The 26,658-nt window shown below is 52.2% G+C and overlaps 1 protein-coding gene across 5 annotated transcripts in view; it reads left to right on the plus strand.

Annotated features, from left to right (window-relative positions):
• PKNOX2 (PBX/knotted 1 homeobox 2) overlaps positions 1-26,658 on the plus strand; it is a 255,932-nt gene that overhangs the window by 163,213 nt on the left and 66,061 nt on the right. For all 5 annotated transcript variants that reach the window (XM_045555737.1, XM_045555738.1, XM_045555739.1 and 2 more), the window contains one exon: positions 14,724-14,832. In XM_045555737.1, coding sequence (XP_045411693.1) covers positions 14,749-14,832 — 84 coding nt within the window. In that variant the 5' untranslated portion in view covers positions 14,724-14,748. The remainder of the gene's footprint in view (positions 1-14,723; positions 14,833-26,658) is intronic.

Consider the following 26,658-nt stretch of genomic DNA (forward strand, 5'->3'; position numbering starts at 1 on the left):
GTTACATGATCAATAGCTTCCCAAGTCAAAATAAGTAGATCTACTCCATTATTTTCAACTGCTGATTTCTTTTCTATTATACAGATGTTTGATTATTTATTTATTTTTGTTATTTTTTTAAATTAGAAGTAAAATATGTATGAGAGGAAAAAGCAAACAGAGTAAAAGATATAAAATAAAAGGTCTCACTTCTTTCCCCCACCTCTACCCACAAGACTCATGATCCAAAGTCAACCACAATGAATAGTTTCTGGTTTTAGTTATTTGGTGATCAACATTTATTATATTAATAATATACTTAAGTCCTTTTTTCTAAGTTTATCTCTTTGTCTATTAACTCCTTGCTATGAAAATTGAGGAAATTAGCACACATTTCTCCCTCCCAACTTTTATTAGTTTGATAAATTTGTATCAGACTTATTTGATATTATCTATTTTTAGCATATAGCATTATGTATAATTTATATTATATAATACATAAATTATATACAATACTATTATATTATATTATGTATAATATGTATTAATGTAAGTATAACTCTAAACAATATAAAAATAGTAGATATTATACTAAACAATATATACTGTATATATAATATTACATATATATACAGTATAGCACTATATATTATATATAGTACTATATACCATATAACATACAATGTATAGTATATTCTATATATAATATAGCATATAGCATTATATACTATATATAATATATACTATGTGATATATACTATATGATGATATAGTATATAATATACAGCATTTTTAAATCATATAATAAATAGTATGTTATATAGAATATGTCATATCATGTAAATATATAGTAGATAATACACATTATATAATATACTATATATAATAGTATTAATATATAGTATACTATGAACTATAATATAAATAGCATTTTATATATTATATACTATATACTATATTATGTAGATACATAGTATACTATAACTGTTATGTATACTGTATATAATACTGTATATTATATTTAGCACAATAATAGCATATTATCTACTATTTTACATTGTGAAGATTTAGAAGATTTATATTCCATTTTATTACTGTAGTTACCTCCACATTCTACAGGTTGATTATAAGATGGAAATATATTTGAAAGCATGAAACCCACTAGGGGAATGGAAAGGTTATTCAACCGCAGGACTCAGCCGGGCGGTTGGACGGTGGAAAAGGTCTCGGCTGCTGCAGTGGAAGCTTCGGCCACCATCCAGTAACAACCAGCCGCCCCCACCTCCCTCCACCTCTTGCCCTTCCATCGAGTCACCGCAGCTGCTGCTGTTTCTTGCTTATGTGGTGTCCTTTTCCTGGGATTTCTGTGTTTTTGGAATACTACCTCTGGTTATTTTTTGTATTGACGAGTGGGCAGTAAACTCAGTTCCCACGCATCCCATACTGACTATTTTGTCCTCACGCTTGGCTGCCAACCTGACTGAGCGCAGAATCCCACCTCAAAACCTTTCTCTTAGGACTTGATGGCGTTTCTCTACCGTCTTCTTATTTCCAGTCTTGCAGTGAGGAACTGTGGGAACCTTTGGTTTTCTTTCCTTTTCCCATTAAATATCTGAAATTTCCCGACTAAGTTGGGCCTTGAACTCTGCTCTGTCTTCTCCTTTCTCTTCATTACTCTTACCCAGCCCTTGGGATCTTTTGAACCTGAAGTCACCTGCCTTGCTTCAGCCTAGGGAAAATTTCATTTGTCATATCTTTATTCATTCCCTTCAGGTCATCTCTGTTTCCTCTTTGTGGAACTGTCGCTGCCTAGCACAGTGCCTGGCAGACAGCAGGTACTCAGTAAATGATTATTGAATTTGCTACTTGGGTCCTGGGTTCTTGTTAGGACCCTATCTCCAACTTGCTGCACAAACTTGGGCAACTTTTCTTGTTCGTCCAGGGAAGAAGCCAGACCTCATGACTGTTCAGGACCCTGCCACCTCTGCTGGTCCTCTGCCAGTCTGCTCAGAGCCTGCAGTCCCCACTGCTTCTGGAATCGGGGAAGAAGCAGTTTGTTTGCCGAGGAGTGAAGTAAAAGCTGAGGTTGAGCCTCAGGGCAGCTGTGGCTGTCAGCTTCTCACTGTGGGTGGTTCCTATGAACCCTCCAGTGCTCCAGCTTCCGCTGTCTGTCCCCTTGGGGGCCTCTCTGCTTGACCTTCCCGATCATGTTTGGAAATGGGCTTCCTTACTTCTTCATCTCCCTCTGCCCACCTCTCCAACTCCCCACTCTTTCTCAGCTCACACGCACTCACAGGGATTAGTGAATTAACCCCTGACCATAGCAAGTGTCTCCTTAAGTGAGATCCTTTTCTCACTGTCATGAACTCCAGAACAAAGAGACAGCAGATACCCTTCCCAATGCCACAAAGCACAGGCGCTGACCAGAGACTACCAGGCCCTAAAAAGAAAAGAAAGCTCCGAGGGGCCTGCAGACAGCCGGCATCTGCCTCACCCTTAGGCAAACTTGTGCCTTTGGGGAGTCATCTTGGACGAGTATCCCCGTTTTTCCTCCTTCCCGCCCTGGAGACCAGCTCTGGGAGCAGACATCTCACATGCAGCTCCCCTGCCTGCTCAGATCAAACTGCTCCAGACAGAACCTCCCGATCTGGAAGTCAAGGTGCTTTGTTCCTTTCCCCTGGGCAGGCCTGACCCTGGAAGATACAGATTAACAAGGGCTCAGATCCCAGAAGGTTAGTAACTGTTCTAAGTCAAAGCATCCTAATTGGTTCCTGAGGGCCAGAGTCCACAGTGCCAAATTGTCTTCTCCTCCTCTTCTTCCAGCCCTGGTCCTTGCCCAGGCTTGGGAAGCAGGGTCCATCTTACTAGAGAAGGGAGGGGGAAAGTAAAGGCACAGTCTTGAACGTCAGGTCTACGAAGATGCTATGCTGAAGGTAGGACTCTGTCTTTCCACTCAGACCACAATGATAAGAAATGAGTTGTCACTGCAAAGGAGTAAGGCTCAATGCAAATTATAATTTTCAGACAAGTTGCTAGTATTCACAGATTCTGCTGCTAGCATGAAACACTTCTCCTCTGTATCTGAGTGCGGCCACAGGGCCAGCCCACGACTAAAGGCTTCCCTCTTAGGAGCCAGAGAACTACAACCCCTTTTCCAGTGCTAGAGGTTGAAGGGGACGGGGCCTGGCAGGGGACAGACAGAGCCAGTGGGAGGCAGAAGACAGCTCTGTTCTCCACAGTTCTGCCTAATTGCTGTCTGCTTTGGAGGCTGTGGGTAATGACCCCACTGCTGACGTGCAAGGGTGTCTCCACTGGCCCCCTGTTCAGATCGCTGTCTGGACTCTCTCTGGGCTGAGAGAAGAAGACCCTGAAAGGATGGTGAGCAGGAAGGCACTTCTGCAAGAGGGTAAAGCTTGGACTCAGGGAGAGATGACAAGGTAGGGGATGTCCCCTACAGATGGGGTGCCCTGACTTGAAAAAACCATGCAATAGGACTGCTCAACTGGGCAGGCTTTCCAAAGATAGAGCCAGGTGCCTCCTAGCCTGTGCGCATCATGGACAGATTTCATTCCAGAACAGGGACTTCTTTGCAGCTGTGGGTGGTCCCTAGAAAGCCATGGGTGGATGGGGAAAGAAGAGCAAGCGGAGACAGTCACAGAGAGCAGGCTGACTGCATACTCCCTTCCACCCCCTCCCCTACCCCACCTGGGCCCCAGCAAGGCCCCTCGGTCCAGGCTGACAAGGAGATACTGACCAAATCCCAGTCAATGTGAGTCACAGCCCCGGCCCTGGAGCCGCTGAGCGCAGGGTCAGGGACAGGCAGCCCGGCTTTCGTATGCACAGCATGTGTTCCTGGAGTTCTGCTTCCAGACAGCTACAACACATTATCAGATTCCAATTATACATCGCCTTTGAGATGCAATCTTCAACCATATATTTCCATCATTTTGTTGTGTTCTTTCTTTAATTTTGTTCTTTCCCTTCCTAATTGAACACACAGTCCAGTGAGTCCAGGATGAAGACTCAAGATTTGCCACTTTGAGCACGCTTGATGTTTTCCATCTCTGTCTCGGTTGCGCTATGTTCATGAGACCCCTGCTTCTTATCGCTGGGATCAGCATTTCTTTTTCCCATCTCCCACTCATTTTTATAAGATAACAAGAGCGAAATGCAACGAAATATTTAAGTAAATGTGTACACACATGGCCGTACCAGGATGCCAGGACTGACAGAATGAACTGGAGCTATGTAAGCAGCCCCCCCCATGGGAAGGCACAGAGCGCGTGTTCATTGACTGATGTGCAAAAGCCCAAACTTGGCACACAGGAAACATTTAGTGGTGTCAGTATAACATAATGTTCAGAAAATCAGGGCATATAAATGCCAAAGGAGGCCCATATTGGATGGGCCAACTGAGAGTGGACAGCTTGTTTTCCCAGTTGGCCTGGCCTTTTCTTCTCCAGTGCTGAGGGGTCTCCTTCCTTCTTCACTGTTTCCTTCCTTCACTTTGAGACTTTGAAGTTAAACTTTCAGACTCTCGGGTCAGACTGTGTGTAACATCTGGAAACGTTCTCAACTTCCCTAAGCCTCAGTTTTTGCATCCACAAATAGGAACAATCATAACGCCGACACCCTATGTTTGTTACGAAAAACAAGCCAGGTGATCGGTATATGTCTGTTAGCATAGTGCCTGGGGCATGGGGAGGGGCACTAAGAAGCAGTTATTTTTAAGTCTACATTATCATCTCACCCCTATCAAAATTGGCTTCTGAGAAAGGGATTAACAAACTCATTCTCACTGAGGTGTAAATGGCTGCTGGGACTTAAAGGGTTATCCTTCCCAGATCTGTTTGTTTTACATTTTAACAGTAAGCCAAAGAAATAAAATTGCAACTGTGTATATATATGCAGACTCCATAAGGAGGTAGACCTTGCGAAGTCGAAGTCGCATTGCACAGGCTCCCCTGGCCAAGGAAGATGCAAGGCAGAGCCATGACCTTGTCTGCTGGGGAGCACAGAGGTCAATGGGCAAGATGGGACCTGCAGGTGGGACGGAGATTTTCCAAAAGGTAGAAATACGAGTAGTGGGGGAGCAGTGATAATCCCCACCGGGATACCCCACTTGCGCCTGATGGCCAGGCTCAAGGGAAGGGCGGTCGTGGAGTGGAAAGTGACTTCACGAAAGTGTAGGGTTTGGAGCGAAGTGTTGATGGAGGGAAGCGCATGGTTGTGCCATGCAGAACACCTTGCTGGCAGACAAGAAACACAGCAAAAGGTGGAGGAAACCTTTTGGGTCAAGCGATGGAAGTTGTATCTGCTCAGTGCCTGGGTGTGAGTCTGGGTGCCGTGTCACTTCCTGTCCCATCATGGCTGTCATCCTCCCTTCCCAAGGGAAGAATGACAATCCCCAGTCCTCACCGCCTCTCCTGGTGGGTCAGGAGCACAGAGCCAGTGTACCTGCCCTCGTTCCAGGGGCAGTGAGGGCTGGGGGTTGAGGGAGCCCGGCTGGGCAACCTTTCCTCCTTAAGCTGATCTCATTGTCGTGGACTCTACCTCGTCTCCCCTCCTGTTCTTTGTGAGCTCCACCCGGGCCACCACAGAGGCCCAGGGGAGGGGCACCCATTGGCTGGGCATGGAAGACCAGGGATGCGTGGCTTTTCGAGGATAAACTGAGTCCAGTCCAGGCAGCCACTTGCTTCCACAACCCTGACTCTTGCCTTTTTTTTTTTTTGTCCTGGAGGCAAGTTTAAAGAATTGGAGGTAGGTCCCCTCCAACCAGAGGATATGGTGCAGTCCCTCTGGGAGGGAAAAGGGGCCTGGCTGACCCTCTTCATCTCCTCTGGTTCCGAGAGAGTCTGAGGTCATCGTAGGTGATAGACTATGTAAGCTTCAGTGTCCCTTGCTCCTGTGCCCACCCCCAGCCAGGCCTGCTGCCCACCTCCCCAACCCTGCCTTCACCTTATGTGGCCCCCACTTCTGCCTTCCCTCCTCTTCCCAGCTCCCAGGGAGTGTGACCCACCTTAGTGCCTGCTTTGGAGAAGAGGGAGACTAGGAAAGCGAGGGAGGCAGGTAGGGCAGGTGGGGGTGGCTCCTTCCATCTGGGATCCCCAGCTCAGAGCCGTGTCTGTCTCTGTTGAGTTGTGAGCCTCAGGGGCCCAGCCCGTGTTGTTTTCTCAGCTCGGTTCCGAGCAGCCGCCCGCTGTCAGCTCTCAACAAATAATAAACCTGGGAATCAGGTTTGTCGAGGGGGACTTCAGTCCCTGGGTTCATTTTTAGATTTGTTTCTCTCCATGTGTGTGCAGACAAAAGAGCACATGACGGTGTCTCAGGGGCTCCCAGGGGCTCTGGCAACCCACCCTCACTGCCACCCATGGAGGAGCTGGAGGGCTCTCCTCTGTCCCTGATCTCTGGAGCTGCCTGGATATTGAAAAGAAAAGGAAAATAACTGAATAAAAGGCCTCAAGCTTTCTCCTTTCCCTGGGCCTCCCCCCTTCTCCCACCATGTTGTTTGGCTGCAACCTCCATTCTTGGGGTCTCCCACCTCCACTCTTGGGGTGCAGCCTCAGGGGGAGGAGACTCTTGGGAAGGGAGAAGTAGTCTAAGTCCAGCATCACTGGCAGAAGCAGGACCCCAGTGCGGGGGGGTGTGAAGCTTAGGACCGTATTAGGGATGCCCCTCTGGGGCAGAGCAGCACCCACTTTTCAGCAGACAGAAGCCACTGGAGGTCACTGCTGCCGTCCCCCAGCCTCCCGGCAGGAGAAGGTGCATACCGCCTCTCCCTGAGCAGAGTGCAAGGGCTGTGCTCACCCTTCCAGACAGCATGCTTTTTTTTTTTATTTTCTGTGTTTTGTTTTATTTTGTTTAAAGGAATCAAAGGGGGAAAAATTGCCAAGTTGTAAAGTGCTTAAAGAGGAGATGAGAATCTTCATCAAAATGCTAAAAGCTGGAGGGGAGAGTAATGTGAGAACTCTTGCCTGCTATTTATGGGATTGATTCTCAGATCAAGAAGAAGCAAGCAGTTGGATGAAAGGAATTATTGTTAAGCTCCTCGGTAGGAAGATCTAATGGACAATTGCTGCTATCAGGGGGAATTAAATTGCTGTTTCAGTTTGTAAAATATATCAGCGGCTTTTTGAAGCCAGAAAAGGTGTGACAGCCAAGGCAGGGAGGAAAGCGGGGCTTCTACTGCTCCCTGGCCCTGGAGTGGAGAAGCAGGAGCGCAGTGGGGAGGAGCGCGGTGGGGAGGAGGGGTAAGGAGGAGGGCTCGGGAGCGGAGCAGAGCTGCTCCTGTAACTCCCCTGGTCTGTGCTGTGGAGCCCAGTTGGAAAGTAGCCAAACTGGGGCATCAGGTGGGCAGGCTGCAGCCCCAGAGTCCTGGCCCCTGGTGTGCCGGGACCCACTATGAGTCAGAGTGGCATGGCGGTCCGCAACAGGGCGAGGCGGCGGGCTGTCCCTAGGAAATCTAGTCAGGCTGGAGTTAAGGAAGACAAGTGCTGCCCATGGAGGAGCCAGGGCTGAGGGGGTGCCGAAGGGGGAGTGACTGCCACTGTCAACAGCCCCACTCACATCCAGGGCTAGGGCCTGTCCCCAAATATTATGTAGTCAAATCCTCTGCCCTGTGTGCTGCTGAGCCTCCCCCCATGGAACTGTGGACACAGAGGGATCCCGGGTGGATCATAGCACCCCTCCTCCAGAACTGGGTTTCTAGAGTAAGCTGTCCCTCATCTCTAGGCTGGGGTCAGTGAGGGTGCGTAAGAGACCTGTTAGCCCCGACACACCAGGGACAAATTATTCCAGATAAAGAACAAATACTAAAATGGCCTTGGGGTGGAGAAAGGAGAGGGTGGAGGCCCTGGGAAGTTGGACCACAGGCCATTTGGGGGAGGCCACACTCCTTGGGATCGGGGGCGGGGGAGGTCTCCAGATTCAGGTTTCTCAGAAGGCTCTTACCTCTTGCAAAACCCATTCACCACGTGGCATTTAAGGGCTGAAAGAGGACTGAGAGAGAGAGAGAGAGAGAGAGATTTGCACATCTCCCAGGGGTCAGAAGCAGGCAGTCCTAGCCAAAGCTCATGCTGGCTTCCACTCTGTCCCTACTCTGTTCCCAGGAGACCAGCACTGTGATACTTACTAGGGCATGACCTGGCACCACCACCCAAGTAGACTTCCCAGAAAGGTAGCAGATGACAATTAGTACAGAGAGCGGTGGGTGGCTGAAGGGTCTGGTTGTCTTGGTTGTCATCTCTGCTTCTTGCTGAAGTCAGCAGGGAATTATTTCCCACTGAGTGTTTCAAGCAGGAGCTGGAGGGGCACTGGGGAAGTGGGCCCGTGACTGCGACATTCTGCAAGGGCTTGGGCTCTGTGCCAGGTGTCGTGTGCCCTGGGACCTGGGTGACTGTGGTGCTGTGGCTCGTTTTTGACCTCTTGGCTGGCCAGCCTTGAGGACACAGAGTGAACAAGGGGGTCAGACCTCAGTGCAGATGCTGCTCAGTTCCTGTCCACCTGTTTGTCCTTCCTTAGGTAACATAGATACGGCCACCCTCCCCAGCTCCCAGGCCCCACTCTGAGATATCCATTTGCCCCCAACGCCCTGAGATCAGAAAGACAGGGAGGAAGCAGCATCCACTAGGCTACAGCATTCCTGCCCCAGAATCCACAGACCCCGAGCTTCCTCCCGGCTCCCACAGCACCTTGGGTGGAGAGGAACGGGGTGGCGTTGGATGTGCTGTAAGGTGGGACAAGATCCTGGGGAGCTTGCCCCTCTTCCCACCATTCCTGAGTCCCCACCTCATGGAAGGATGCATCACTTCTCCCTCTTTTTGAAGCATTTCAACCAGACTACTGATTTGGGTAACAGATCCTTCCCTGTTCATATTTTAAAGCATCCTCTCTCTCCCCTCTGTCCTCCTCCATGCCCCCCCAAACTGTCCTCATCCTTGTCACTGCCCAGTTCTCAGTGCCAACTCCATGCACCAGGCTGCAGGACTACAGAGTTCCTGTAGACGCTCAGCTTTCAGCTTGTCATTTCTAGCCCTTACTGGGTTTTGCGAAGAGACCTGGGGTGTGTGTGTGCACCCGCACGCCTGAGTTTCTTTAGATAAATCCACAGAGTCACATAAAATCAGTGACAGGTTGACACCATTATTTCAAGATTCATCGCTCTAAGTTGCCAGCAGAGGAGACCTAGCCAACTCCTTCCCACCAACGACACTTTTTTTCCAGGCATAATTTATAGCACTGGGGTGAATTTGTTTCCAAAAGATGAATATCACACTATCAGCAACAGCTGCCTCTCATTTTTATTTGTTTTTAAATTTGACTCAAAGTCCAATTCTCCATACACATCCAAAGCTGTAAATCCTAAGGCGACTGATTACATGATTTAGTAAACAGGTTATATTATATAATGAAATTAAAGTGGGGCCCTGTGACGCCACCTACAGGCCACTTCTGGGAAGGGATCTGGGCTACAGACCATGGTTTTGGACAAGGCTTAGGGCTGAGAGAAAAGAAACGGGATTGTGCCAGGGTTGAGGCGGCTGCCCCAGAGGGAGAAGCTGCAGCCAGCCAGGTTACTAATGCAGCTTTTTGGTCCCTCCTGCTGAGTTCACTGTGTTATTTCAGCCTCCTGCAAATCTGTCTAGACGTCAGAACCCAGGCCCCGGCAGCTGCTCAGAGGGGACAGCTTGGGGGTGGGGGTGAAGGGGTAACCTGGGGCCGTCTGGGCTGCAGGGATTGAGGGTTCCGGGTGCGCTGGCCTCAGGGGCCTCCTTCCCACTCTCTGACAGAGCTGGCCGGCCTCTGGAATGAAGCTACAATCTAACTCTTTCCATTCAATTCAACAAGCATGTGTGGAGTGCTAACCCTGGGCAAATATTTCCGAATATTCTGGGGGAATCCCTTCATTTTGCAGTGCAAGAGGGAAAGTGACTCTCCTGGCTGCAGCTGAGTAGCAGATTCCTCTGGGTGTGGAATCCGATCTTTTGGACCCTAAGCACAGGCACTGATCGTGGGAATGGAGAGCTGAGGACGACCTCATGAGTCCTGTTGTCCAATCCCAGAGTTTACAGATGAGGAATCTGAGACCTAGGCAGGGGATGGAACTTCGGCAGCCTCTGCTTGTACTGAGGGAAGGAAAATCATGCAAATACTGCTTGAATGTGTCAGAGGACAGACGAGAAGGGCTCCCAGGGGATCCTCAGGAGCGCCTCTTAGCTGCTGTGGAAGGAAGGGAGGAAGGCAGGCAGACACCCAGCCCTGAACCACAACACTATTTGAATGACTTAGGCTTTGAGACCTCAGGGATTCTAGCTTCTCCAAAGAGTTTTTCTGAGAGTGGGTAACATCACAGAAAAGTAGTCCCTAGAGAGGAGAGGGGACTCACTTCCCAGGGGCTGAGAAAGAAACTGGACCAGAAGGGAGTGGGGGATGATGGCGTCAAGGAAGAAAATAGGGCAGTCAGAGTCCAGGAGGGTGGAAAGATTCCCTCCCCCTTGTCCTTGTGCCAACCATTGGCCTGATCTCCAGTTTGGGGCAGGTGGTGGGGGACAGTGAGGGGCCCAAGGAAAGCTGGGCCCTTCCCCCTCTCCTCCCTCTGCACCGGATCCAATTTGTGTCAGCTAGGGTCAAGGGCTAGGAACAAATGCTGTCCGGCCAGCTGGCCAGAGAGTTTCCAATTAGACTTTGTTTCTCATCCTGAAGGCCCTGAGCCCCAACCCCCCAGCACCCCAGCCCAATTACTGCCCCACAGCATTAACCCCTTGGTGCCCCAGGCCATTAATGGAATGTTAATTAGTCTAATGGGTTTCATGTCAACAAGTCCTAATGAGCTCCTTCCTAATGAGCTTGGTGTTTTTTTCTAAGCCTGTTTGTCAACACACTGGAGTTTGGGCTCCAGACCCAGGGCCTGGTGCTGCAGGGTGGAGGGAAAGCAGGAGCTGAGGAGCAGAGGGAGGTGGGTGCCCTTGCATGGCCCATTCCTGTTTCCTAAAGGCGTGTCCTCTGATGTCCCCTCATCCGCCCCACACTGCCTCGCGGGCTCCTGAGCGCTGTAAAATGGCATTTTTAGCTTCTTTTGATGATGATATCAGTGATACAAATGATTTCTTCTTGGATATCGTCGTGGGGTTGAGTGTTACATTAGGTTTTTTCCCCCTCTTAGCTGTCATGTAATCAAGGTTTTCAGCATAAAAACAAAAAAGCAAACAAAAACCAAAAAACCAACCTATCCTCGATGGGAAATTTCGCTATGGCAGGTTGTTCCTCCCGGGTCCTCCATTTGCAGACTTGGCTGCGCTCCCTCGAATGCCCGGGTGTCTGGTAACCGAGTGCCGGGGCCTCGGGACAGGGCCCCGCAGCGTCCCAGGGCCCCTTGGACACCTCAGGCTGGGGTCGCGGAGCTCAGGCCGGCTACTCCCCTCCCCTCCCACAGGACGAGCAGAAAGGGCAGGTTTCCCCACAGGGCTGGGACCCCTGCGGCGCTCAAGGAGTCCCCCGCTCCCCAACTGCAGAGTCCTCGCCAAGCCTCAGACAAGATGAGTCAGACCCCCAGATTCCTGTCCAGGACGTGCCCGGCTGACGGGGAGCGCCCGTGCGGGTGGGGGTGGGAGGCGAGCAGCCGGCCATGGGCGCGGGGCTGGGCGGGGGCTCCCCCCCCCCCCGGTGTCATGGGCGCGGGGCTGGGCGGGGGCTCCCCCCTCCCCCCCCCCCCGTGTCATGGGCGCGGGGCTGGGCGGGGGGCTCCCCCGGTGTCATGGGCGCGGGGCTGGGCGGGGGGCTGGGCGGGGGGCTCCCCCCCCCGTGTCATGGGCGCGGGGCTGGGCGGGGGCTCCCCCCTCCCCCCCCCCCGGTGTCATGGGCGCGGGGCTGGGCGGGGGCTCCCCCCCCCCGTGTCATGGGCGCGGGGCTGGGCGGGGGCTCCCCGGTGTCGAGTTGCCCGAGGCTTCTGCGCCTGAGTGAGCAGAGAAGGGAACTTAAGCCCCTGATGAAAAGGCCTCCTGTCCTCTTGTAGGAGGAGCCCCCAGAGGGCAATGGGGCAGTGGCCTAGTGGCCTGTGGTGACCTCAAAGAGAGGGAGGGGCAAGGGCCATCTGGGTCCTCAGAAAATTGTTCCTGTGTCCTCTGCCGAGGCCGTTCTGGCCCTTGTTCCACAGCCCCATGTGCTCGGGACTGAACAACAATCTCCTCTCAGCCTCACGGATGGTGGTCTCTGGGCGTAGACCACCACTCAGCTGTCCCTCCTCACCGCCAGACAGGGCAGCCCTCCTGCTGCTGCAAATATTTCTAGGGACAGAGCCTCTAAAATGACCCTACCTTCCATTCATTGGACAGTGAACAAAAGAATGCAAATTAAGGACTCCTTTCTCTAGCCCCAGTCCTCCTCATTGAGCTTCCTTTGCTTTGCCTTCACGATGACTTTCTCATCCATGGAAAGAGGTAACCAAAAGACCGGAGCCTGAGGTTAAAGGGAACCGCTGCCCCTAAGGTGGGAGAAAGCCCTCCTCCAGGCCGCAGCTCCCACCCTGACTCTGCCCCCAGGCTCCCTCTCCTGGAAGCTGCCGGCACTGCAGCGCTACGGCCCTTCACTTTTTCCAGACAGGGAGCATGTATGATTGGCGCTCTGGGAAGGAGGCCCTGCCATCCCGACCTTACGCCCCATCCAAAGTTACCTTCTCCATCAGAATTCCAGGAAAGGCTGTGCCTAATACGTTCCTGAAATATCCCTATTTCCTTTATTCCTTCAGGGTCCAAAAGAGAAATGCCACCCATTTTCATATCTCAAAAGTCTTAATTCTGGAAGTTCTTTCTGATGTCTCAGAGTCTGCATCCCCCTTTTCCCCTCTGCAACCCTCCTCACTCTGCCCTGGCCTTCCTGGGGTGCTGACCACCACCCAGACACCCCGCCACGAGGACAGGCCTCGATTCCCCTGCCTGAGAGAGAGGCTCCCCTAGGATCTCCCTCGGAGCCCCTTTGCAAAAGAAAATCTGGATCTCGGTGCCCAGCGTGTGTGAGATGGGCGTGCTTTTGCCGCAAGGATATCCTGATGGTCTGTGTTTCAAGCAAGCCGGGGTGAGGCGAGCGGGAACTGTCCTGCAGCCATCACACCCTGTGCTTCTCCACTACCTCCACCCCCCCTTCTGCTTCCCGGATGGACTACACCCTCCCTGCGGGCTCCCTGGGGAGAAGACCTAGCCTCATTCACCTGTCCCACCACACCCCCAACACAGTTCTCTGCACAGAGTTGACACTTTTTAAAAATCTATTGAATGAAACGCGAATTTCCAGTGCTTTTTGCATGTGCACTTCAGGTCAAAGCATACCTGTTACTGGAGAGACTCAGGTCAGGTCAGAGTAGATTTTTGTTTCTCCCCTTCCTCAAAAACAACCAAAAGAACAACATACACACACGCGCGCGCATAGCCCTGGACACCTGCCCCTTTATTTACCGGCAGCTCTAAAACATCCCCAAATTCCTACAAAGTTCAGGTATGTGAACATTTTGGAAGACCCTAGGGAGGGTCAGCCTGGAAGCAGTTGGAGCCCCAGGGCGCCTTGGGGGAGGCTTGAGTGCTGTGCTCGCGAAGGTTTCTAGCTCCTCAGCGCCCTCTGCCCAGGAGGACTGGCCCTGCACCCCACGGAGGTTCTTAGCAACCCCACAATGGGCAGCCCTAAACCGAGCAACTAGCCTGTGGTTTCCAGATCTAAATATTTCAGGGTAGCTTGACAGCTCTCTTGGCATTCTGCTTCCTTGAGTGGCACTGCCAGGCTGTCTCCACTTACGGCAGCACATTCTGGTTCATGAGGAACCTTGAGGCCCCGTGGGGGGACCTTGCTCACTCACTGGTGATGGGGGCGGGGAGAGGGGCATGGGATAGTGGAGCAGACCCAGAGCGGGGACTCTAGGGATTTGGGTTCCATCCGCGCTTCATTACCAAGCCCCACCGCACGACACACATGAGCATGCGCACATACATATCGTTCCTCTTGACCTCTGTCTCCGTTGCAGGAGGCTGATAGACCCTTTGACTCTGACGCCTCTTCTGGCCCCACATTCCGGTGACTATATTGAGCCAAGGCTAAGGAAAGTTAGTCACAAACATGCACCTAAAAAAACCCAGGAGGGGACTGGTGTTCCCTGCCTCTTTCCCTTCCCGGGGCCCTCCAATCCGTCATCCTTGGGCTGCAGTGTGAAGGGCCAGCGCCCCACGTCCCTTGTCACCACTAGGGGGTGTGGCGAGCACACCCGGGAGGGGTGAGCCTGGTGCTTGGGGCCCCTGGAGCCGGGGAGCTGGGGGCGTGAGGCCTGCCTGCCCAGTGAGTGCTGGGGCTGCTCCAGAAAGCCTAGGGAAGGGTGGGGCCAGGAGCACCCTCATTATACGGGGAGGTGAGGCTCAGGGCCTGCCAGTGGCCTCCAATGCCCCAGTGCTGCCACCAGCCCAGCCCACTCCCCTCCCACACACACAGCAGGCCCGAGCTAATGCTGAACAAAGCGTCACCGCAGGGGTACAGGTTGTTTTACATATGATTTGAATATTGTTTCTTTCAAGTCAAAATAGCACAGCAAGCCCCTCCCCACCCAGGCCTCTCCCCTGAGCTCTCATCTGTTCCCCTGAAGGGCCTCCAGCCCTTGCTGTATCCAGTCAGCCCAGGTGGCCCAGCCTGAAAAAATGTGGAGCCGGTTGGTGCCCGGGGCGGGCCTGCGCTCGGTGGTATTAACGGTGCGGCCCCCTCTCTCCTGCCCACAGATCCTCGATGTGAATCAATCCCACGATGCAACATGCCTCCCCAGCCCCAGCTCTGACGATGATGGCCACGCAGAATGTCCCTCCCCCACCCTACCAGGACAGCCCGCAGGTGAGTGCCCGGCTTCTGGCTTCGCAGGTGGAGGAGGCATGCGGGAGGAGTGTGGCGGCCTTCAGCACCCCAGCCGAGGGGCTGGGGTATTCAGGGTCAGGGGCAGAGCCGGGCCTCTCGCAACCCCCCTTGGCCGCACTCCGGCTCTTCCCGTGTCGGGTCTGGGGAGGAGGGGCCCGCAAAGACAGACCTCTGCGGAGAGTCACTGCATTCCACTCACCCGGTTCAGACCCTACACCTAGGGCGGCAACCTAGAGTAGCGGTCACAGCCCTGTCCCCACACCCCACCCAGCAGATACCAGTCTGGGGCAGCCCAGTCCCTTTGTCGTGATTTGCGCAAAAAAATCCACAGAGAGAGACCCAGGCAACAGGTGTAAGTAGAATCTGCCTTTGAGTTTTGGGAAACTTCCTACTTAGAGGCCCCTTAATGCTAGGTCGTCCCATCTGCTGGTCACTCGGGCCTTGTGTCCAGTCCTCTCATGCCTGCCTGTCTGAGGAATCTCTGTTCTCATCCGGACTCTGCTTGGCTTTTACGTAGAAAAAGCCAGGATTCTTTCTCTATGCCCTCCAACCCCTTCCCTCTGGTCCCCAGCTTCCAGCCCTCAACTCAGACACAACAGCCCCTCAAGTTCTTCTGAGCCCCACCCCACCCCCACCCTGTTGCTACTCCTGCAGCAGACGCCTGTACATCTCACTATCCAGTGTTTGTTTCTTCTCCTGCAAGCCTGGCCCCGCTCCCTCCCGCAGTCCTTGAGACGGACTCCTTCTCATCTTTGCTTCCCCACGTGCGTCTCCCACCCACCCTTGGTTCTTCTGAGACTCCGAGTCATGCGGCTGTGCTTTCACAGGAGGCTCCACTCTCTGACCTTTCCCTTCGTGTACTCCTGTTTCTCTACCTTGGTCTCTCTGGTCAATATTAATTCAATAATTATTTATTGAGCATCTGTGATGTGAAATGCACCCAGCTAGAATACCCATTCACTCATTTACCCGAGTGCGTGAGTGCCACTGTGCATTGGTGCCAGACGACGGTTCTCACTCCTCCAGCAGCCACTCTGCCCTCTCCCGTCACCCCTCACTCATTGCCATTTCAGACACAGCTGTCCTCATGGACCACACAGATCTGTGCGGCATGAAAAGGGTATGAAGACTCAGATGCCGGGTGGGCAGCCTTTTGCTCACATTAGGTCTTGTGGCCCTGACACCCCAGCCAGGTGTGAGCATGTAATAGCTATTCTATACATCCTTGTTATCCCCCCGTGAAATTACCAGATGATGTGGGCCACTTTCTAGAGCATCCAGCATGCAGACCACCTTTGACTCTCCTCCCCATGAAAGTCCAAAAGCCCTAGTCATTCACCAACAACCTCCAAGCACATGGCCTTTGCTCCACAGCCTGGCCCCCACATGTCACCTCACATTCCTTCCCCATCTCTCCCAGCCTAACCTCATATTGAGCACGTCCTCTGCCTGCACCAGTACCTTCCCACAAATGACCACAGAGTTGGACTTCGCATTTATGCAGCTCTTCTATTCGAAAGCTTCCAGTTGTCCAACATGATGTCAGGGCTCTTCTCCCTATAGTCCCAGATCCAAGAGATGAAATTCAGAAGGATTCCTCAACTGATGGAGATCTTTTGCCCCCCAAGAAAAAGTGAAGAAAAGAAGAGGAGCCTAGGGGCCATAATGGGGGACAAGAATCATCCTTCCTCAATAGAAGCAGACCCATCCCCCTCATCTGCTCAGCAGTGTTGGGGACCCCGGCCTAGGGTATTAAGAGGCAGGAACTTTGGCTCCACTTCTTTTGTAATGATATTCTCCAAGCTCCACAGTCGGAGTGGGGAACAGAGATGGAGACCCTTCCTGTATGTAGCAGGTCATGGGTGCCAAGGCCCACACCCCCATACCTAAAGGGTCTAGGGAAGACCAGGGCACGGCCGAGAGGTCAGAGAGCACAGGATTGGCACTGCTGGTGGCAGCTGCTTCCCTTCCACCCACCCTGCCCTGTTTTGCCTGCCTGGGCAGCTTGGAGAAGCTTTAGTTGGGTGGGGATTAGCAGGAGAGCTGCAGCAAGGGCCTGTGTTGTCCAAGAATGCTGATCCAGAGCCTAATTTAATTATCAGCATATGGCTGCATTAATAAATCCCAAGTGACAATGGAGACAATGGGAGTGGGGCTGCAGCCCAAAGGTGCTCACCCCCCCCCCCAGAACTACCACTGAAATTCTCTAGCTTTTGGGGGGAATAAGGGAGGCTCCAATTCCCCATGTAAGGTTTCAGAGCAGAAGCTGGATGCAGGGACAGTCCCAAGGCTCTCCTCTGAGGATCTGCCAGAAAGTTTACCATTGAAAATATCCACATTTACAGCAAAGGAACAATTTGCCCTGGGGGAGCTACCATCTACTTGTAACCCCAGAGATCCAGGAATGAAGTTTCTACAGGAAGCCTCAGTGTCCATGGTGAAGTGATCAGGCCAAGGTCTTGGGGTCTTTATGGCCAAGGCGAAGCCACTAGGCTATGGCTAAATTGCCATTGGCCTTCCCTGAGCTGAGCTGGTTCCCAAGGAAACTGATTAGGATGGGGGCCAAGGGAGAGGAGTTAGGGCAGGGACGGAGTGGGCAGATGGACGAGGTGGGTGAGGTCTCCAGAACAAAGGCCTTGGCTCATGGGGGAGAGGCTCTTCTTTCCACAGAGTGCTGGCCTTTCAGGCCAATTGGCTTAGGGAACCTTTCTCCCCACTCTTTAGGGGCTTCTGGGAGTGGCTTCCTCATAGCGACAGCTCTTCTATGTGTGCCTGGCCACTGGAGTTTCCTGCTGGGGAACTTGCGCTGGCCGTCCTGCCTTCTCTTTATGCTTTCGAGAGGTGGGCCCCAGCTTCTGTCTGCTCCCTTTCCCTCCTAATGCTCATTATCCTCGAGAACCAGCAGCTCTCTGACACTCCGTGTCTTCAGGAAAGCAGGGCCTGATAGGAACATGGGTCCTAAATGGGGCTCTCAGGAAATGAGGCCCATGCCCTCCTCATCCCCTGAGGTCTAATCTCATTACATTTGGACTCGGTGTGACTTGTTTCCTCAAGGCCTGGACAGCTGAGCACGTCTCGATATCACCGCCTCAGAAACCCAGTTTCTTCCACAGGCAACAAATGGACAGTCTCTGATATGAAGTCCCCAAAATGAAAAAGAAAGCGAGAAGCAGAACCCTTCCTCTGAGACCCATGCAGTCGTTTTAATAATGTTCCCGTTATGCTGAGGGCTAGCAATACCGAGCATAATCTATTCAAATGCACAGGAGAATCTCACTTTGGAAAATTAGGAATCTGCATTAAAAAAATTCCCAAGCCCCGGACCTTCTTTATAATAAATTAGAATTTTTTTTCAAGGCAAGTTCTTAACTTGGCAATTTCATTTTTGAAGTTTGGGGAATAAAGTTATTAAAAATGAGGGAGGCTTTTTTTTCTTCCCATTTTAGTAGAGAACCATTAACGGTTATGGCCCCATGCTATCTGGGCACAAGCCAAGTGGCATGATGGCTAAGCGGCTTCTAGCCCTTCAGTTCTGTTTGAGTCCATCCTGGAAACCATGATTACTTGTAGGGCTGTCACTCTGTTTGTTGTGCACTGAAAACTGACTTACATTTAGAAAGTGCAAAAGCAACAACCCAGTGGAGCCCTCCCTGTGGCCTACTTCCTTCTGGTGGTTTCCTATTGAATTCTGTCAAGAGTCGCAGCACCCTCTACTGTCTACCTACAGTACCTCAATTCCAGCAAGCTAGGTCCTTGCAGACCTGCACTTTTTGTGCCCTGACAAGAGAGGGGCACATCACCAGCAGGGTGGAATTTTACAGTGATTGTTTAAGGACTACATTGCCTTCAGGGAGACCTGGAGGTGAACTGAGTGTGTGGTCCTTGGTTAAATGCATCATGTTAATTCCTACATCCCTCCCCTTCTGTTCTTCTGCAGCTCTGCCACAGTGGGCCTGGCCATCTGTCCCCTGGACTTTCCCAGCTCCCTCTTCCTATTGCCCCAGTACCCCCACTGACCCCAATATTCCCCACTATAGCTCTCCTCTTCTGCGCTTGCTTAGAACTCCAGCAAGTGTCACTCCAGTCTCCCTCCCAGAATTTTCTAGGTGTTACACAACCAACCTGTCACTCCTAGGCAAATACTTTTCATTCATGTACGCTCTTTCCACCTCATTGAGTCCTGTTTCCTGTAGCACCCATATGCAACATCCCCCACCAAGCAAAGTTCTCCTTAGCTCCGTTAGCAACTCCAGGAAGCCATTGGATTTACTAGGGAAGGTAGCAGCTTCCCCACCCTCACACACACACACCACAAACTCTCACCATCAGCACCCACGCCCTGCTCTTCCTCAAACAGAGACACATACCTACCGTTCTACAAACACCTTTGCCCTTGGCTTATAGGCAAGACAAATATTATATCTGGTCTATTTGTGTACATATGCCATGTTTAGTATGCTTCTGTCTGCATGTCCCCAGCATGTCAGCTGTATGAGCACTTGGCCAGAAAGGAGAAATCCTAGTGCGTCCCAGTCTGACCCACTAGGCACAGCCCCTATGGATGTGGGCACACAATTGATAGCTTAGATTAGGAACAAATTATGGGTAGGTAGCTGGGTGCTTAGGTAGCATGACTTGGTGATGGATGATATTAAAAGGGTCTTGGCAGTTCACCAAGGATGCGGCCTCATTTTTGACCAGAGAGGCAAGATGAGCAAAGTCAGAAGTCCTAGTTGAGGACCGGTATGGGAAGCTCACTGCAGGAGGAAGTCAAGCATTTCTTGAGGCCCTTTGGCAAAAGCTGTGTCCCCTGTCACCCTCCATCCTTCAGCAACCCTCAGGGTAAGAAAAATGTTCAGGACCCCAGGACACTATGCTTGGCGATCTGGGATCAAGATGATATTATCTCACCTACTCTGCAAGAGCAGGCTAAGGCTGGGGCCAGCCATGCGGGGGAAGCCAGGCTGGTCTTTCTTGCTCCTCTGAGCACCTTCTCTCCCTCCCTACCCTAGCACAGTTCCCACTCGGGTGGGGCCCGGGGAGGCAGGGGAAGCTGGGTGGACTTTGATCAGTCATTAGGATCCCCATGTGGGTTTCATTAGCTGGAGGCAGAAGGGGGTGGCTGGGGCCCCCAGCTGTGAATGGCCTCCATCCAGGCCATAGCAGCTGTGACAGGCAGAAGTGGGTTCAGATGTTTTCACACTCGCTTTACATTCCTCTCATCTCTTTAAGGGCTGGAGCCCCCTGCCTTGCAGGGCCCTCTGCTCAGCTGCCTGTGAAACACATTCACTTTGCAGCAATAGAGTTAATTCAGCAGCTTTGAAAGTTCCCCTAAGCCTTTTCTGTGGCTGTGATTGACGGCTCCCTCTGTTCCTGGGGGCAACACCCCAGGGACCATATGGGGGACCCACCTTCCCTTGCTTTGACTCATCAAAACAGACTCTTCTCTTTCTTTTTTATTTTCTGCCGGGCCTTTCTTCTCTTTGTGCACTGTGACCTCTCTCTCTGTCTGCTTGGGCCACCCATGACTTTAAACTGGACACATCCCTGAACTCCAACTCACTCAAGACCTGAATCCTTCATTATGTAAAAGGCAAAAACAACCTCCAGGTCCAACCATGGGGCTTTTATGCCCCCACGTAGGAGACGGTGGCCTGGCAACATGACTTGAAAGCTTGCAAAGAAACAATGTAATGGCCTGGTCTAGGTTTTTTATGTGATGAACTTACTACCTGTATTCTGATATTTAGCAAAATACAAAGATTTTGCTGTCTACCCCCTTGTCTCTAATCAGGACAAGTGCCCTAAGCAACTACAGAAATAGTTAATGACCCAAGGACACAAAGCCTAAAATAAATCGGGGAGCAGGCGACCATCAAGTCAGCAGCAGGTCTGAGGAGCTCTGTGCAGGCCCCGCCTCCCTCTTCTGTACTGTTGACCCTCCAGGTCTCCCAGGTCTTTGTGGCCCAGCAGGAAGCCGTGGGTGAGTTGGGCCCCAGGACGCTTGTTGTCCTTAGAGTTTGTGGTCTAGAAAGGAAGGGTGGGATGACTCAACCTAGTAGAAATTCAGAAATCGTAGGCCTTGTCCCAGCTCTGCTGCTGATGGATTGTACAAATTTAGGCAGGCAGTCTCAGTACCGTTTCTTTCATTCACTCATCCATTCAATAAATATTGAATGCTTCCTGTGGATCTTACAGAGACATTGTCCTGCTATGTATGTCCTGGGAGTGCAAAATTAACAGAGTTCCTGCCCTAACAGAGCTTATAGTCCATTTTGGGCCTTAGTTTCTGCATTGGTAAAATGGGAATAACTTCTGTCCTCCCTGCCTCACAAAATTCTTGAGAGATTGGGTACAAAAAGTGGAGTGGTGTTTCTCAGCCTCTTCACCCACACCCCTGACTTATTTTTCATTCTGTCTTCTGTACATCTCCAGCAGCCCAGATTGGATTGAACTTTAATTAATTTTTATTAGGAACACAATAGGCATATTAAATATTTCTCCAGCTATAAACACCCCCTTATATACACGCTGAGATTCTGGTGTGTCGTCTAAAGAGCCTACTGGAAGTCACTGGTTTGGGGCTATTACAAAAGTGAGACTCAGTCCTCCAGAGATGGGTGGGGAGGAGGGGAGCAGTCAGTTCCCGGGAAACTGCACAAAGCTGGGAAGTAAAAGCCTCGACTCCAAGTGCACAGCCTTCCTCCCGTCAGTAACACCCCAGGAAACGCAGTTAGGGCCAGTGAACATTTTACAAGCCACATTTTGTAAACTACTGCCTACAAACCATTTTTAAATTAATTAATTAATTAATCAAAACCTCCATTGTCCACCATTAAGTCCTCTGTGTTTTGTTCTATCCGGCTGGCCCAGGATCACAGCAGAGGTGACCTAGCCCTGCTGTTCGGAGAGCCTCTTCAAGCGACCTTGAGTGGCCTTGGCTTTGCAGCCAGTCCCTCCTCTCCCTGAGCTAACTAGGTTGGGGGATGATTGAGGAGCCTTCTTTGCCTCTCCCCTTTTGAGGTCCCTGAGCCCTTTAAGACATCCCTCAATCATTCCCTCCTTCCGTTCATCATTCAGTCATTTAACAAACACACTGGGAGCCTACCATGAGCCAGGCGCGGGAGCTGGGAAGCCAGCCCGCTCATGGAGACAGACAAATAAAGTGCCCCATGAGTTTCAGGTGCGAAGGTTGGAAGCATATACAGCTTAGGCAGAGGGCCAGTCTGCCTGGGTCTGGGGGTGTGGAGAATCAGGAAAGGCTTCTTGGGAGATCTGAGGCTCCGGCTGGGAGACAGGAAGGGGAATGAGGACACTTCCTGCTGGGCAGCCGTGGGAGCAAAGGCATGAGGATATGAACCACAGGGCGTGTTCCGACAACCCTACACATGAGTCTGACCCATGCAGGGACAGGGGAGGGGTGGCGTATGGGAGACAAGGCTGGGGGTCAGTGAGAGGTCTGGGCCTGAGCACCCCAGGGGCCATGTCCCGCTACATTGGCCATGCCCCCTGCTGCCACCCACCTGTTCAGGCCAAACCTGATATTTACCAAAGGGCTTCAAGCCCTGACCTCCTCCCAGGTCCTTGGCCTCTCTCCTGGTTTCCAGGAAACTGATCCTGTACCCGGCTTGCCTGGGCGCTGGAGAGAATGCCAGCTCCCAGGAAGCCCAACCCAGCCCACCTGGAGCCTCGGTAGCCCCTGGTGGGCCAGGCCCGGGCAGCCCTGGGGGCTCCAGAACACGAGGCTTCCTGCAGCCTGGCGGGCAGGCCCAGGGGCTGGTCTGCTCCCCTCTGCCCGTGTCAGGTGGAGGGCTCAGAAGAGGGGATGTCCCCTTAGGAGGAGTGTCTGTGCTGAGCAGACGCAGGCTTGGGGGTCCAGGTTTGGAGGAAAGGACCCTGTGAGAGGCCCATGGAGATAACAGTCACACAGAGCAAGACTGCGGAACAGGGGTGGATATGGGGGACATGGGAAGAGTGGGTTCTGGGGCCTCTGGGGTGGAGTATGGACAGGGGATGGGATTTGGATTTGAATTCAGAGGAGAAGGCTGGCAAAAGGAAGCATGAAAAATGCTTAGAAACCAAGGATTGTTGAGCATCCACTGTTTGCAGTGCACCCTCACATATGGTCTCATGGTAGCCCTGGGAGAGACAATATTAGCTCCATTTTTGCCTGATGGGGAAACAGAGGCTCAGAGGAACTGAGTTACCTGCCCAGGGAGATGAAGCTGGTGACTGGTAATATCTCCTTCCACGACACCTTGGGCCCCCTTTCCCTACACCTGAGCTGGCACTTGCCCCCTTCCCTGGGGGCTTACACAGTCAGCAGGCGTAGTGCCCATGTGGCAGGACCCCGAGGGCAGCCCGTGTGAGAGAAAAGCAGCAGCTCTCGGGGTGTGGGCTGCAGGTTGTGTGGGTTACAGTAACAACAACTACAAAATGCTGCGTATCTACTAAGTGCCAGCTGCTTTGCACACATTATCTCATTTAACCCTAAAAACCCCGTACCTTAAGTATAATTATTCCCATTTTATAGATGAGGAAAATGCTGAGTCACACGGGCAGAGAGAGAGCGAAATCCCAGGTAGGCGCTCAGTCAGTACACCGTGCTGTGTCCCACTACCTTCAGCCCCCGGCTGGACACCCGCCACTCCGCATCAGTGTGTGGCCAGGGACTGCAGACTTCTCTGCTTTGGCCTGAGGCATTCGGGGTCAAGGAGGTAAACCTGCAGCTAAAGTGGCCGCATTGGAAGCCCCCCCCAACTACACCCCAGTCGTTTTTGCATTCAGTAGATATCTTGGGTCCTCTCTGATTTAGATACTGGCGCTATGACAGTATACAGAAAAAACCTGGTCCCTGCCCTCGAGGATCCCGCAGTCGAGTGGAGGAGAAAGGCAAGTAGCAGCAAGTGGCAGCAGTGTGCTAAGGGCCCGGTTCCGATGCTGGCCGGCGTCCTCTGAAGGAGACAGCTGCCCTCACGACAGTGGGGAGATTAGGAGGCGTCACTCCTGTTTTTCAGATGAGGAACCTGACGCCTCAAAAATAAAGTTACGCCTCCAAGGCTGCCCAGCAGTACGTGGCAAGGGTGGGATTCCAAACTCTCGATGCCAACGCCTCTGCGGTCCCCTGAGCACACTACCTCCCACAGGTGCCAGGAAGACTCGGTGTTGTTCCTTATTCGGAACCACCTGCTCCCGCCTCCCATGAGCAAAAGAGGAACTCTGAAGGGAAGCTGGCGGGAGGCAGCAGCCATATGCAATTCAGGCTTCTGGAAGGCTCCAAGGCCTCCCACACCCCCACACCCCGCAGGCAGGTTTCTTCTGGACTCTGAGTCTCCCGGTTCCTCCGCAGCCCCCGAGGGAAGTCGACACAGCAGCGAGACACGTTCCACGAATAAACTGCCCTGGCCTTCCTGCTTTGGGTTCTGCACGAAGGACTGTCCTGGCACAATCATTGTTGTGGGATGTGGCTTGGACTCGTATGTGAGAGGTTTGCTGAGGGACAGGCCGGGCCGGGTCCAGCAGTGAGGGTGGGGGCGTCGTTAGAGACTTAGAGCGTGCGCTGGGAGGTAAAGTTCCATGCCCCCTTCTCCTTCTGCCTCCTTCCACAGAGGGTGAAAAAAATCTTCCCATTCTCCTCTTCAAAGAAAAGTAATCCAGTGCACCAGTTCACGTAGGTGATTAGTCCGAAAGCTCTCCGTGGGCTTCTGTTTTCTCGTCTGTAAAATGGGGTGAGGATGACCTACCGCACAGGATTATTGTCACACATGAAAGCCTACAGAAACATTTTATTAGTTCATTAGGACATAACATGTCAGTCTCCCCCCTCAACTGGAAAAGGATGGTGGGGGCTTCGGGTGTCAGTGAGGGCCACTGAGGTGGGCAGGCAAGTTGTGCTTTCCAGTACACCGTAAGTCACACCAGGGAGCGCTCATCTTTGCGGTAAGGCCAGACTGTTAGAGTGGCGGGATCCCTCGGCCCCTCCACATTTTTGTGCCTGCACACTTACCTTGCAACCCCCAACTCTTCCCACCCTTTCTTGGTTGGCGGGAGAGGGAACGTTCATCACAAGACGTCACAGCCAAGCATCTGGGCAGGGGCCTTTTAGCAGGGCCGGTTACAGCCAGAGGATGGAAGTCCGGTGGTTATACCATCTACGGGAGGGAAGCGCATGCAGCAGGGGGTGGGGGGGCTCAGAACCTTTGCTCAGAGAAAGGACCGTAGGCCAAGAGGGGAGATGGGACCCATGGAACCCGTGTAGGTGCTGGGCACAGCATCGCAGCTCAGAGAGGGCAGGCCTCCCGGGGGTGCTGGTGCCCTTCCCACCCATTAGTCATTGTCTGGTTCTCTTGATCGGTCCTCACAACATGTGGAGTAGATACCACCTCCTGCATTTTACAGATTAGCAAACCAAAGAGGTCAAGAACTTGCCCCAAAACACGTAGCTAGTAATTGGCAGATGAGCATCAAACCCGGGCCTGATCCTCTGCCCCTTCCGTTCTCTGAGGCTTTTCTGATCTCCCGGACAGCTCTCAGGACATTGTTCAGCTTGGCCTCTGTGCCTTAGCTTCCCCTGGTTGAAAGGGACAGCCTTCCATGTCTGCGCTGATGCCGTACCTGTCCCCAGTGGGCTGCCTAGGCAGGGTCTCCAGGGTGCTCTGAGGTCTCCGTGGAGAAAAGCCTCCAGTCTGGACCTGCCAGTTCTGGGACCTGCTGTGAAGGCACCAAGTGGCCTCCTGGAGTGTGTAAAGCTAGTTTCTTCCCAGGCCAGACCAAGAAGAATGGAAGAAAGTTACTTGGGGAGAAACCTTGAAATTAGTGGTGTGCTAGTAAATATTTAACAACTGGCTCTCTGGGAGTAGGGGTGGGCAGGGCAGGGCCAGGCCCTGATTTGCAGCATTTGCCGGCTTCCATGGTGTAAATGCTCCCACCATGGCCAATTTCAAGCTACCAGTGTTTTGTCAACCAGCTTACAGAATTCCTGAAAATTTAACGCTTGGCGCTCACAGGCAAGAGCAAGGCGGCTCCAGCACACGGGCCTGCCCTTGGTCCCCCAGCTCCTCCCCCTCTTCCTACTCTAGGCTGTGCTGCCCTGTAACTTCCCCCAAAATATACCTCCAGATACCCCCCCCAAACCCCTAGAGCCTGGGACAGCTGCAGGTCTTCTCCCTTTGAGCTCCAGTTCTTGGGAAATGGATGTCTCTGGCTAGAAAAAGAAATCCATTTGGAGATAAACACTCGTCCTCCAAAACCTGGAGGAAATGCAGAATTTGCTGAATTGGCCCCTGTGAGCAATATAAATTTGAGTCATCGTGCTCCTCAGATCAGCTCTGCTGTCTTCTTCCTGTCCTCCCTCCTCTCAGCTGGGGCCTCTTGGGATGCTGGCAAGTGACCGCTTCTGAGTCACGTTTTATTCTGAGGTTGCATCTTTAATCCAGGGGAGCCCTCCACCCAGCACTCCCCAAAGTCCTCCTAGGAAGGGGGCAGTGAGAGGGCAAGGAGCCCCTCCCTTACCCTTCTCTGTCGTAGGAGCTCATCTCAATGGAAGCCCCTGGTGGATTCCTTCAAGGACACGAGGAAATTCACTCCTAGTGGGCAGAGCAGAGCATACTACTCCACCCTACATTTCACCCTCAAACGAGCTGTGCAGACGTAGCTGTGTCTTGCTTTGCAGCAGAAGTACGCTCCGGAAATCTCGTGTTTAATAATAACAACCACTCCTCCATCTGTGAAGCACTCTAGAGTTTCCAGAGCACTTTTACATACTATATACATCATCGAATCTGAGCCTCGCACCAACCCTTTGCA

This window comes from Lemur catta, chromosome 7 (assembly GCF_020740605.2).
Source record: "Lemur catta isolate mLemCat1 chromosome 7, mLemCat1.pri, whole genome shotgun sequence".
Lineage (NCBI taxonomy): Eukaryota > Metazoa > Chordata > Mammalia > Primates > Lemuridae > Lemur > Lemur catta.